This window comes from Xiphias gladius, chromosome 14, assembly GCF_016859285.1.
Source record: "Xiphias gladius isolate SHS-SW01 ecotype Sanya breed wild chromosome 14, ASM1685928v1, whole genome shotgun sequence".
Taxonomy (NCBI): Eukaryota; Metazoa; Chordata; class Actinopteri; order Istiophoriformes; family Xiphiidae; genus Xiphias; species Xiphias gladius.
Window position 1 is genome coordinate 15,402,641 of NC_053413.1, and position 14,248 is coordinate 15,416,888.

The 14,248-nt window shown below is 41.2% G+C and overlaps 1 protein-coding gene across 5 annotated transcripts in view; it reads left to right on the plus strand.

Moving 5' to 3' along the window:
* kmt2cb (lysine (K)-specific methyltransferase 2Cb) overlaps window positions 1-14,248 on the plus strand; it is a 64,406-nt gene that overhangs the window by 12,237 nt on the left and 37,921 nt on the right. For 4 of the 5 annotated variants that reach the window (XM_040144022.1, XM_040144025.1, XM_040144024.1 and 1 more), the window contains exons 4-12: window positions 365-512; window positions 1,259-1,465; window positions 3,005-3,114; window positions 3,299-3,408; window positions 3,982-4,144; window positions 4,309-4,480; window positions 7,783-7,897; window positions 10,513-10,688; window positions 10,891-11,264. In XM_040144022.1, coding sequence (XP_039999956.1) covers window positions 365-512; window positions 1,259-1,465; window positions 3,005-3,114; window positions 3,299-3,408; window positions 3,982-4,144; window positions 4,309-4,480; window positions 7,783-7,897; window positions 10,513-10,688; window positions 10,891-11,264 — 1,575 coding nt within the window. The remainder of the gene's footprint in view (window positions 1-364; window positions 513-1,258; window positions 1,466-3,004; window positions 3,115-3,298; window positions 3,409-3,981; window positions 4,145-4,308; window positions 4,481-7,782; window positions 7,898-10,512; window positions 10,689-10,890; window positions 11,265-14,248) is intronic. The other variant, XM_040144023.1, reaches the window with a different exon arrangement.

Consider the following 14,248-nt stretch of genomic DNA (forward strand, 5'->3'; position numbering starts at 1 on the left):
TTTTTCCCCCTGCCTCTGTTGTTATTACTATTCTGTACAAGAGCTTGATGTTCCCAGTGGGTTTACTGTAATCAGTGCTTGAGCATATGGTCCCCATATTTTACCATCCATCTCACTGATAAAGGCTGTGTTTTTGACCTGGAGGAATATGACTAGAACACAGTCAACTTGGCCTATGACACTTTTTATCAGTTAGAAGCTGTTTGCTGATTTTAGAGTAATAAGTGGCAATGGATTGTAGAGCAACTACTAGTATATAGGCCAGTGTTGAATGGGCTTCAACACTCAAATGCACTGGAGGAATGTAATGATTCTTAAATTGATGATTCTTTACTGATAAACTAATCCTTTTCGTTACCATCAGAAACACAAATCCAGCCAGTGGAGATTTCGGAAGTGGTGACCAGTGAGGTGCCAGAGGAGGACAAGCCCTCTTCCCCTCTGGCCCAGAGCCCTCCAGCCGAGAATTCAGCGGGACCATCTGCCCCAGCGAGTAGAGAAGTCAAAAGCAGGTTAGAAACATTAAACATCCCCTGAACCACAGTTGTTTGAGAAATGAAGAACCTTGTGTTTTTAAAAAGTGTGTATATGAATGTGTACATGCACAGGAGCTAGTATGCAATTCTGCATTTGTATCCAGCAATGTGACATGCTGTTTGCCTGGCTGTATGCACATGCATGGATGGATTGAAATTGAGTCATCAGCTAGTTAAGGCAGTACTCTCTTCCCAGGTGCTGCTCAGTGAAAGGTTATAATCAATCTACTGGCTTGTCTCTGCTATTGATGTTAGTGACGGAGGGCAGACCATCAGCATCTCTGGGGATCTTATTAGCAAGGCCATCTCATCGCTTAAAAATGTGATAAATATTTACCACACGTTTTTTCTTCTCGACTTTCCATCTCTTGGCTACTCGTCTCTCTTTTTGTCTATTTACCAGTCTTTCTCCAGCATGCCTTTCTGACATGGAATCTGAAACATTTCCATAACCAGTTATCCATGTTAGGTGATGGGTTTTTGTTTTCAACTCATATCTCTTGCACAAAAAAATCAAGCTGAATTAACCGCTTAATATAGTTAAAAGGAAACGCCTGCCTAACAAACGTACGCATCATGTGTTTATATATCTGTTGTGCACAGACAGTCCCATTGCCAGAAAAAGGGGGCCTTAATTCATGGTGACATGCATTGGCACTGTATTAAGTCACAGTAGGTATATATAATTAAACATCCCCTACCACCCATTTTCTTTGTTTCAGCGAGCGCCTCTGTGCCTTCTGTTACTGTGGTGGCCGTAGCCTGCTGGGTCAGGGGGATCTGCAAGTATTCCGCACCACGCCTCAGCTTGAAGCACTATTCAGCCACAAGGGTGGAGGAGGCTCAACGAGTGATTGCAGTGATGGTGATAAAACCACTCAGCCAAAAATGGCTGGAGAGACCACCTCAGGACAGAGGGAAAAGACAAAGTAAGTAGGCCTGGCTGACAGTGTTGTCACAAATGGTTTGGTTGTCGGTGTTGGTCAGGATGTCATCTGTTAAGTCTCCCTGTAGGAAGTTAGTTAGCTTCACGAAATCAGATTTTGCTTATAGTCTCAGTTCACTGATTGTTTGGTTGTCACGAGTTCCTGTACAAGCTGAACACTGTTGGGGAAATATCCAGCACTTTGGTATAGTCTTAATTATGGCAAAAAAATTTACTTTGGTCTTTGGGAAATCTTTCTGAAAATGGAGACTTTTATGTTTTGCGAAATTCTGCTTTAAAAATGGTAATGAACTTGTTATTTAATGCCCACAATTTTACATACACATTCATCCATACGCACAAAGAAGGATGCACACAAACAAATACAAGGACTTCACAAGTCAAAGGGCATCCCTTAGTTAGCAGGTTGTGTTGTCATGCTACATTTGAAGGCTAAATTATCACTTTGCCTTAGCAGGATACTATTTATCAGTGCCCAGAGGCTCAGGGATGCCACATCAAGTGAGGGGTGCACATGAGTCTTTCGCGTGTGAGTGTGTGAGTGTGTGAGTGTGTGAGTGTGTGAGTGAGTGAGTGAGTGAGTGAGTGAGTGTGAATGTGAATATGCGTGAATGTGCGTGCTCGCTCGCCTGTTTGCATACCGTGCCAACAAAGGACCCTCCTCGGACAGTTTTTGGCCACCTGCCTAATTTGTTTTGGTCCTTTGGAACCAATCGGGTGTTTCTCTGGGTTCCCAGTGACGTAATGGGCAGTGTGAGCAGTATGGGTCTGGCAGCATGCCAAGCCAACCAGTAGCTGTTGTGTTGTTGCTATGTGATTGGTCATTGGGGCCAGACCTCGGTTGTGCCACGCAGAAGCAGAGTAGGGAGCCCAAGGCAGGAAGAGAAATTATATATTGATTAGTCAGAGAAGCAAAGATGGTGGACAAAGGGGAAAACTGGAAATTTGAGAAGGTGGGAGAACATCATTTGATAATTGGTGATGAAACTTTGACTCTAAACAATAAGCTGTCAGGGCTGTTTGTCATGTTTGTGCTGTCATGTTTCCAGAAGCCAGTCTCTTGATTTTGGCTGCTGGTTTGTTTACTGGAACTTAGGTCCTTTTTAAATGCTAATGCTCCCTCTCCACATTTTCCGCATGCTATGCGGCTCACTAGTTCAAGCCAGGGACTCAGAGAAACACATCCTTTTCAACAGATTTTATGAGACAGAACAGCCAGCCTCTTGTGCACACGCCAAACAAGATGGCCCTCTTCCTCCTCCTCCTCCTCCTCCTCCTCCTCCTCTTCTCCCTCCTCCCCCACAGCTTTTTATTTGCTCTCTAACATTTTTCCCCAGCTCATTCTCTCTGTCTTCATCTCTCTGCTTTTATACCCTTTATGTTCCCGTTTGCGATTCATTTTTAAGTTGATTTAATCTGTCCTTCTCTTGCGTAGAAAATCTTATAGCTGTCCTCTTTTTTTTTTTTTTTTTTTAAACTTGTGCTGGCCTGCATTCTTTGCTAACCTTTTCCTTTGTTCCAGTGGGTCTGAAAGCTGCAAGGAAGAACCAGACCCAGCCAGTCGATTTTGGGATGAGCTTTCTCATGTCGGCCTTCCACAAGATCTTAAAGTCCAGTCTGTCTTTGAGTCAGGTAATACCAACAGACTAAACCTTTCTTCTTTTTTTACAAGAAATTGTGACACGTTTTAATTGCGAGTTAACATTTAGATATGATTGCATTATCTGTAAATGCCTTATAGGTTGATGTTAGTTTATAGATTTTTATTTGACTCTGACTCTTTATCGTCACATCCTGTTATGTTTTGAAATTTCAGGGCAATGCTGGGCACATCAGAGTTGTGCCTTGTGGTCCGAAGGTGTTTGTGAGGGCGAGGGACAATCTCTGCTTAATGTGGACAGAGCCATTGACTCAGGGAGCACAAAGGTGAGTCAGGGAAGAACATCCATGGACTAATAGGTGTTAACACCATCTTAATGTGTTGAGGCAGCAGGGAGGGTCCGCTTCAGTGAGTCACAGCAAAGCTGATGGATCAGACTGGCTGGTAAAGGTCCGCCCGGCAGCGTCGATCTCTCAGCTGTGAAATGGAAAAGGTCACGTCACTCAACAGGGCTGAGCTCTCATGGCAACTTAGCTCTCAGCGTTAACGGTGGCACAGCTCTCAGATTGCGTTTGTTGCCCATTGGTCGTGTAGCCCATCAGCATGTCTTCCACTTGATCTCCAGAGTGGCTATTACTGCAAACTTGTAGAACAGTGAGTAATAGGAACTGTATGAGGTTCTGTCGGGAGTGTGATAGTCAGGGGGCAAAAATGGGTTTTAACAGGGGTCATGATCCTGAGCTGAAAGTGACATTAAAGAATAAAGGACTTAACATGAGATAAATCAGTCATAAAAATGCTGTGTGCATGAGTTTGTTGTTTCCTTGGGTGTTTTAGGACTGTATTCGTTTTAGTTGAGGACAAACGAGACCTATTTTGGGATGTCTCTCTTTCTGCAGCACTGTGCATACTGTAAGCGCCTTGGAGCATCCATTAAGTGCTGTGCTGAAGGATGTGCTCAACTTTACCATTACCCCTGTGCGGGGGCAGCTGGGACCTTTCAGGATATCAGGAGTCTCTCGCTTCTCTGCCCAGAACACATTGAATTGGCTATTCACAAATGTAAGTTGGTTAGAGTTGGGTACAGTGAAATTGTATTTAAAAACTATGGTAAAAATATCTTTGAGATTTGAATTAATGTGATTTTATCAACTGCATTGTCTAAAATAAGTTTGTCTCACTTATTTTCCTGACTCAAAGCCTCTCTTCAATTTTCCTGCCCATAGTTGTAGATGATGTAAATTGTGCGCTATGCGATAGCCCAGGGGACCTACTGGACCAGCTCTTTTGCACCAGTTGTGGTCAGCATTACCATGGGATGTGCCTGGACATGGCCGTGACCCCTCTAAGGAGGGCAGGTTGGCAGTGCCCAGAGTGCAAAGTCTGCCAGACATGCAAGTGAGTCCTCTTACCTTCCTAAATAACGTATATCTCGTACCAAATGTATTTGTCCTTTCTATCTTTCTCTTGTCTTCCAACCAATTTTCTCTATAGCTACCAGGTGTGACGATCACTGCTGGTTTGTTTACTTTTGAGTTTTGCAAGGACCTAACTGGATGTTGTACCCTGAATCTCAGTCATATAACCCCTGACCTTGTTTAAATAGCACAGAAGATCTGTTGGCAACCGGGCCTGTTTGCTTTAGGTGAACACTGTCCATTGAGCTTTCAGCTGCATATTTACGTAGAAACCCTACCACTGCATGTTATCACTGGATAGCATGGTATTTTTCAAAATGATTAGGGATTCATGATATATTGTCACAAACTGTAATGGATGGAATGGGAACGGAGACTGGTTCCAAATTGTCCTTTGAATTGTTTAGGTTCAACAACTCAAATCCTTGCCTGTGCATAACATGGCTTTTATTGTTGTTGCACCAATGTTAAATCTTACCTGTATTTATAAAAGTAAATATAATAGAAATTCATCCAGTCTAGGCCAGAAAACAGCAATTTGTGAGTTTACAGTCAAGCCACATACCACCCAATATTGTTTCTGCTCACAAGCTGTGCTCGCCACCTTTACTGTCTGTAAAAAAATTACACTGCTAGACATAAAGTTGGCTGACAAAGCAACATGAAGTGTTTTAGTAAGATTTTGGCCCACGATGACCTGCCAGAACAACTTCAATGCCCCTTGGCATTGATTCTACAAGTTTCTTGAACTCTAATAGAGGGATGGAACACCATTGTTCTAAAATATATTCCCTCATTTGGTGTTTTGATGATGGTGACGGAGAGCACATCAGTTTTCAATTGGGTTGAGATCTGGTGAGTGTGAACGTCATAGCATATGATTCACATAATTTTCACAGTCATCAAATCATTCAGTGACCCCTCGTGCCCTGTGGATTGGAGCATTGGGGAGCACCCCAGAAGAGACCACTCCCAACAGGATATAAATGTTTCATCATAGGATGAAGGTGATCACTCAGACCAACTTTGTATTGATTTGCAGTGACCCTTCCCTCTAAGGGGACAAGTGGACCTAATCAACGCTACAAAAATGCCCCCCACAACATAACAGAGCCACCAGATCCCTTCACTGTAGGGGTCAAGCATTCAGGCCTGTACTGTTCTCTTGGTGTAGGCCACACATGCACGCGCACACTTGTCAAGAATATGGTGAAGGATGACTCATCACTTTTTTTCATATTCTGTAGGCCAGTGCCTGTGGTTTTTTTTGTGCCATTGACCTCTCAAATGTGCATTAATCAGTGTAATGAGGGGTCTATGCACTGCATCCCCTCTATAATATCCCTCCCTATGGAACTGTCGACGGACTGTTCTTGCTGAAAAAGTCTGGTCACGTGCTGCATTCACATTCTCAGTCACTTGAGGAAGAGCTGCTCTTCTGTTTTTCCTAACTAGTGTACTAATGCACGAGCATCACCGTCATCAAATGTGCACTGCCAACCACAATTTCCTATGATCCTATCGAAACGGTAGCCAGTTGAACAGTCTTTGTGACTGAAGATCCTACCATCCGTGCCCCAACAATGAATCCTCTTTAGAAGTCACTTACATCTTTTCCTCTTGCATCTTGATAGAAAATCAGTTTCAACTGGGCCTGCTCAGCATTTTATACACTCTTCTGCAAATATTTTATTTGCCAAATACTTACAAATTAATAACTGAATAATAAATAGCTCTATCTCTGTGTTTGCTGTCAGTCTCACCTGTTGCTTCTGCTCTCTCCCACAGCAGCATATTGGCTGCTGTCCTCCTCTTCCTCCTCCTCTAGCTATCCCTTACTGACCCTCTCTTGCCACGTGTGTTTTGTTAAGTTTCTAGGTACTCTGTTTTGCTAATACCTCTAGTCCAGACTGTCTTTGCCCCTACTCAGGATGAGCCCTTTTGAGTCTTTGAAAATATTTTTCAATATTCACCTGGATTGAGGGAGCAAACATTAAGAGTCAGGGTTAAAGAATAAACATTAACGTTATCCACTTGCGCGAGCAGTTGATATTGACCAGCAGCTATGATAGCCGTCTTCTCTGCGGGGAAAAGCCAACAACAATCCTTCCTCCTGTGCATGATCATGTTTTGATTCTGAGTTTTGACAGAGAGGAGGGGCTATTCACAGATGGGTCCATTGTCAGTGCGTTTGTGTGAGAGAGAGAGAGAGCGGAACAAGTTAGGGCTGAGTGAATCAATACGCTGCTACGGTGAAATAAGATTTTACCAATTTTTAGTAGTAAAAGAAAATAGAGAATCAATATGTGGCAGTTGATGTTGATATTGGGGAGGGCCGCCACAAATAAATTAATCCAGCTATTCTATGGTAGAGATCTTTTATGTTATTATGAGAAGTGTTAAAAATATTTTCGGTCATTACGAAACTGTGGCAGGCACAGTCTAGGTAATAAACCGAAACCACAGGACTAGTTAACAGGTAAATCTTGTTAATGAGCCAGTGTTGCAGGTTACTAACTATTTCCTACATTGAAATTGGGGCTAGGCATTATGTATAAAACTACTGTTACAATAATTATCAAACCATCACCATTGCTCTGACATTGTATGGAACATGACAGGACAACTTGTTGCATGTCCTCGCCTGCACATTGGTGCAGGCCTCATCTTGAGTACATGTTTATCAGCAATGGGCATTCAGTCAGTAAGGGACAGTCATTGTGCTCAGCTTCTAGCTGGTCTGGCAAAAGTAAAATCTTTATTGTGAATGACTTATTGTATTTTTTGGGTTGTTTGAAAGTACAACATTTAAGTGTTGGAAAGAAGTACACTAAAACTAAAACAAATAATGCTTTCTCCATTTTTTGAAAAATAAGAACAGAGAGCAAATTTTAGTTATGGAGGGAAAAGGATGGTTCTGTCTTCTGATTCATGCATTCATTTATTCATTAACATGATGACAAATGGAATTGATATTTGCCATGAAACTGAGACCCAGTACCAATAGCAACAACAGATCTGTGCAAACAAAGGACAAAAAAGTCTCATAGAATACACTTAGTGTTCTTTATGCTGGATTGAAAAATTGAAGGGAAGAAAATGCTCAAATGAGAACTAATGTATTATGAAAATATTTTTTGCTCAGAAACCTAAAGATGACAATCCCAAAAAGAGAAACAAAACAACTATGACTAAATCCTGCTTAGTTTTGTGCACTTTATAAGCAGTATGTCAAAGTCCTTTGTTGTCCCTTTTCATACAACCTTTTCCCTCTCTTTGCAGGAATCCAGGAGAGGACACTAAAATGCTGGTGTGTGACATGTGTGACAAAGGCTACCATACCTTCTGTCTGCAACCTGCTATGGAATCTCTTCCCACCAATGGATGGAGATGTAAGGTAGGAAAGACCTCTTATGATGCTGTATGGGTTATTAAAGACAATATAAAATACGGGTTATACTGGCTGGTATGTAAAAATAGAGTTAATTTTGCCAGCTATGGTACATGATGACCAGATTGTTTCTACGAGGTATGTTTTTGCAGGAAACTGACAAACAAAATCTCCACTATGTGTTGACAATAATGTTCAGTGGAAAAATATTCAAGATATGAATCTTGGTTCCTTCTGACTGAAATGTCTACCATCCATGTGAATATAACTTTTTGGTGGTTTATATGTGCGCTTCCTGTGGTTAAGAAATGACTCACACTGGCTGATCTTTAAAGGCTTCAGTTCAGCCTCATTGCCATAAGACAATGTAGTGTGTATGCGTGTGCGCATGCGTGTGCATGTTAATCACGCGCATCCCTCAGTACAGCCCCACACTTCATCCTCCAGCAGCGTAAATGGCGTGCTTGTCACTCAGGCAGCTGGTTAACGCATCACCCAATTTTCTGCAGCTGTCAGAGGATGCCATGGCAATAGAGGCAGCAGGTGATGAAAGGTGTTCACACTTCACTTCTTTATCTGACTCAGCACAGGAGGAACACAGCCCACACACATCCTTGGCAATTGCGTCTCCTGAGCACCCGCCCCCAACCTCTGTCCCCAGTCACATGGTGGTTTTGTTCTGAGTGCAGTTGTCTTGCTGAAGCAGAGATCAATGAAAAATGAGTCATTGTTACAGTTTCAATGATCTGTCATGTTCCTCTTTATGTTGTCTACCATGTATGAGCTCCAGAATGGTGTGCTTGAGGGGAAAAAAAGCTGTGTGGCAAGCTAGTCTAAATTGCAAAGTCACTATATTCCTGAAACGAAGTAAGTGCTGGTAAACTTTTCATGGGCCAGTTTTATCACCATGTCCTGTGGAAATTAAGGAGAACAATTGGAAACAACCCATCACAATGATGAATCTCGTTATTTAATCAAATTTATTGAAGACTAAAAATACTATAGATGTTCATTGACTTCTTTTCCAGATCCAAATGAGATTGCTTTAGTATTGAGTATGTAACAACCCCCAAAGTATTGTTTTTATGATATTTTGCAAGTTTTGCATTCATAATACAGGTGTTTAGAGTATGTTTTGCCTAAAGTAGCCCTACATTAAAAATTTATAAACCTATTAAATTATGACGGATAGCTGAATAAGTTATGATATTTTGTGTGTGAAAAGAAGTGTCTTTACAGTTTTAGCACAAAGGTTTCTGGCAGCCTCTTTTCATTCCCAGCATGAGCAAAATACTGAAGTCCAAGTGCCATTTAAATGAACAGCAGCACTTAAGAGGCATGCTGTTGAGAGAAGCCAAATGACCATTTTTTTTTTTTTTAACCCAAAGCAGCTCTGCTTGCTGATGCATGCTGTCAGTGTGGATATTTCATCCAACATGCTGGCTGGTATTTATCTGCTTGTGCGACTTTGCAGTTATGTTGCTCACAACACTGTGCTCAATAAAACTGCTAATGGTATTTTGAAAAGCAGTAGGACTTTTGTAAGTTGCCTACACAAAAAAAAACAAAATATATAAAATGGAATTGGCAATTAGCTCCATGTTTGCTTAGATTTCAAGTGACGACCATTTCTAACATTGTAAGACTATGTTTCAGCATCATTGCAGCTAGGCAGAAGGAACCTGAATATTTTGATGCCAGCGTTTTAAAAGTCTTTTATAATTTTTAATCTCAAAAATTGTTAAATTACATTTAAGACTTAAATAATTCTAACTAATGTTCAATAATAGAATACGTGTACGGTTCTGTGAAAGTATAATGGCATCTACTCAGAATTAGCAACTCTAGATGATACTTTTGATTAAAAAAAAAAAAAAAAAAAAAAAACTGCCTTGTAAATCAATTTCATCAAGCTCTGAAAATACTGATGTTATTTTTTTTATGCCTTTATGCCAGCGACAGAGCTAGCCGGAGGCATTACGTTTTTGAGTTGACCGTCCCATTCTCGTGAATGCGATGTCTCAGGAAATGCCTGAGGGAATTTTTCAGATTTGGCAAAAACATCCAAATGGACACAAAGATGAACTGATTAGAATTTGGTGGTTAAAGGTCAAGGTCACTGTCTCAAAAACATTTTTTGACCATAACTGAAGATTTCCAACGCCAATTCTGACAAAATATCAAACAAATGTCCAATAGGATGAAATGATGAAGTGATGACATTTTATATCCAAAAGGTTAAAGATCAACTTTACTGGGACATCATATTGTACTGCAAAAACATTTTCTGGCTGCTATTCAATGCCATAACCCAGGAACAGAAGGGTATATTGTGACCATATTTCCTGCATCTTGACTGGTTGAAGGAGGCATACAACCGCGAGGCGGTAATTCTAGTTTTTTTGTCTTATTCCTTAGCTCTGCCCAATAATTTTGCCAGAAAAGAGTCATGATCTTAAATATACACACACTCACTGTGGGCCTGGACAGGTTTCATACTTGTTTCCCATTCCATGACTGAATCGCCAAATCTGTATGGCAGAAACACTGTTACTTGTACTGTGTTGGCTCTGAATGACTTTGAATGTCTTAGAACTGAGAAAGCCTACCTTGCTCCTCAGAACTGCAGAGTTTGCATCCAATGTGGAACACGAACCAGCGGGCAGTGGCACCACACCAGCCTGCTGTGTGAGAACTGCGTCCAAAACCAGGACCCTGCTCTGTGCTGTCCTGCGTGTACTTGCATCCTGGACCCTGAGCATCACAAAGACTTACTATTCTGCCAAACTTGTAAAAGGTAATGAACATTTGTTTATAACTTTAATATCTAATAATGAATGTGACACTCTTGTTTTTGCGCTTATTTTATTCCTGTAGGAAAATAATGTTTCAAATAACACTAAGGAAACACTAGGAAAAACAGTAATAATTATGTCACATTTTAGGATTCCACAGAGATCTGTCAAACAATCCCTTAAATACTTTTGCACTCCTTTCAGATGGCTACACCTTGAATGCGAGCGTCAGAACTCAGGCCAAGCAGAAATCCACCCTAGAGAGGACTATGTCTGTTCCAACTGCAGGTCTCCTGCTGCAGAGCAGGCGCTACAGGCAGAGGATATGGATACTGGCCCAGAGCTCAGCCCTCAGCCTGCCTCCATGCACACAGACTCTGAGACTAGCCTACAGCTGGCTCAAAAGCACACGGACTCAGAACCTGGCACTCAGCTGCCTCCTGAAATGCACAATGACCCCAAACCGGAATTACTCGATGTTCCATTGCACTCAGATCCAGAGCCTGTTCAGGCTACTGTCCAGGAGGAGAAGCTGGCCACGTCAGCCCAGAAACCCGGTGGGTCTTTGTTCCAAAAAGGTTAGATTATACACAGGAAGATAACTGCTCTGCTCTCGTTTCTTGTCTCTTGTTTTTTTTTTTTTTTTTTTTTTTTTTAATCTTGAAGTCTTTATTTTCCTCTATTCCCAAGTGACACTCCTGGGAATCTAATCTGTTTTATCACCATATTAATCATGTCTTGTTATTGCAAGGACAAGCCAAGTAATGTAACTCTTTTGATATATGCGAAACCATTCCACACAAGCACCAGGGTATATGATTGAAAATGAAAGACAATCTTTGTAGTTGAAGGTTCATTGACTCAGCCTCTAGCCGTGCAGAAGCAGTTGAAAGTTTTGGCTATGCAACACCAACTGGGCTGTAGTGTCAGCGCTGATGAAGTTTTTGAAAGTCACAGTTGTTGCAGATGAAAGGATTGAGAAGAGAGTTGTTTGGAGAGAAAAAGGACTCTCTTATTTGTCTTTTATTTGGAACATTTTCGGAAGACTCGCCAATAAGCAGATGGTGTCCAACTAGCGGCAGATTAAAGCAACTCCATTGTCTTTGTAATTCTGTGTGTTGATAATTCAAAGTACTTTGTTTCTCGCTTCCTTCTCCTGGGGAGGTAGTATGTGCTGCCCATCAATTTGACTGAGAAACTGATACTTGAGTGCTTATTTTATTTTAATTCTTATTTTAATTCATAGCAAATTGATACTAAACGGTGCAGCTTGAGGCAGAGATGGTTGCTCGAGTTGACTGCTAATACTAGTGTAACTGAACTTAACATTTGATTCTCAGTTTGAATCCCAGACTAGGCCAGATTTGTTAATACTATATAACAGAGGGAGAGGTTGCTACGGCTCTCTGACCATGTCTGCCGAAACAAAGTTTTGTTTATTATAATCCTCTTTTGTATTGCTGTGTGTGTGCTTGCCAGCAACAGGTGTGTGACAGTAAATCAAGTCACAACAAGGTGTGTTTGTTACACACTTATGACTTATGGCTTCAGGGACTTCAAACACCTTGGGCTGAACACAAGAATTGTGTTGTTTAAAGTAACTGTAATTATGGTTCCTTAACTCCCAAAGTTTTGACTTGACTTAAACTTAAAGAGTATTTAGACTTGACCTTGACATCAAAAAAATTTTTTATGAGCATCTCTAGATAAAGAGCATTTAGTAGCAGATAATATCGCTCTTTTGTTTTTGCTGGTCAGAGGGTTTCTATTATTTGTTGTGGTACATGATGCTGGTAACTGCTTGTCTGAAGTTCAGGGCTGCACCTCCACTCTGGATCACGTGAAGTGTGCCGGCAGTGAAGCGCTGTATCAGGGGAAAAAACGGTGAGCTGGGGATGCTGGTGGTAGCTAGGCTGCCCACTCTTGTCTAGACAGCAGACTCCGGTGGCAGTAGAAATTGGGTTGGAGTAGCATGATGGTGATGATATCAGATCCCCTGTCTGCAAACCTGCCTTGGAGCTACACTGGTTCATTCATGACTGCTCACACAGCTTGCTTTTTAACTAGCTTTTTGGGGGGAGTGGGGGTTGTAGGTTGTAGCCTTTTGACTGATAAAATTTTCATTTTATTTAGTTTTTTACAGTGTATTTAATATTCCAGCCCCAAATAAGAGAAAGGAATTTATTTTGATAATTTGAAAAATTACTGAGGTATATACTGTTCATATCTATATATAGATATAGAGATAGACAGATATATATAGATATAGATAGATATAGATAGATCCTGACTTTCCCTCTCTTTGCTGCCAACCCGCCCATATAGGTAATGTAATTAAAGTCATTAACGAGAGCTGTTTATCACATGCCAGGATTCTCCACCACTCAGGGTTTAACAGCAGGCTTACCGCGACTCAACTGACAGATGCTATTAGATCCATTCTGTGGGGGCAAGTTAGACCTGACTTAAGGCCTCTACTGCATTAATCAAAGCCAAGTATTTGTCTAAACCATCACCTTATTCACTGTAAGAGATATAGGAAGCAGGATTTTAATATGAATGAGAACGTGTGTTCAGCTTGGTCAATAGTTGAAGGCTGGAGATGGTTGGAAGCCCATCTCCTAATTGACTTTCTGGCATCGGCACCGGATGAGCACCTGCAAGCTGCACAGTCATGAGCCCAGAGCACACAGACCCTGGGATGTTGGTTGTCATGGTTACTCCCTTCCCTGGCAGAGATGCTTAGCAGGTGCATTTGTGTGTCAGGATCAGTGTGACATGGGAACTTGTGGATTGAAATGGTGGGTTCCTCGTTAAGACTAGGCTATCTGTACTGTCAGAGGCTGTCTGGCAGAATATTGGCGCGGCGTGTGGATGTCTGATAGCCAGGAATGACTAGTTCTATTCATACCAGACTAGTCAAATACATTGATGTCTTTTGATACAAAACCAAATGGAGAGAGATAGGAGACACTACAAAACCAAAGAGAGGGAGGGTAGGAGACACTATATTAAAACTAAATGTAGCCTGATACAAGCTTGTTTCATTGTCTTTTTATGCATTGTGACTCCTTGTAACTCGAAAGCCACCCTCTTCCAGTAACACTTCTGTCACTGCCATTTCAAGGCTCATGCGAAGGTTCATTAGGTCTGAACAGCAAAATAATGTTACATCCCTATAAAATGCCTAATCTTTTTTTACTTGCACTAATGTAGAACCATTTAAATTCCTTTTTTCTCCAAGAGATACTCGGTTGATCTACAATAAATAGTTTTATATGTTAAATCAAAAGATTATAAAGAAAACTTCCTATGTTCACCTTTTTTATCGAAAAAACACTCAGTGGTTTTACTAGAGGGAGAAGATATTCACATTTTTGCCACAACTTAAGGATTCACACAATAGTAGAGTGTAGTTTGTTTTACCTTTTCTTATTTTTTCTTGGCTGGACCTCAAGTACGCTTTGGCTACTTTCCATTAAAAGTAGTTGTTTACAGTGGTTCCACAAGTTTTCAACTACGTCCTAAATTTTGCAGATTGACCATACACAGTCCAGCCATA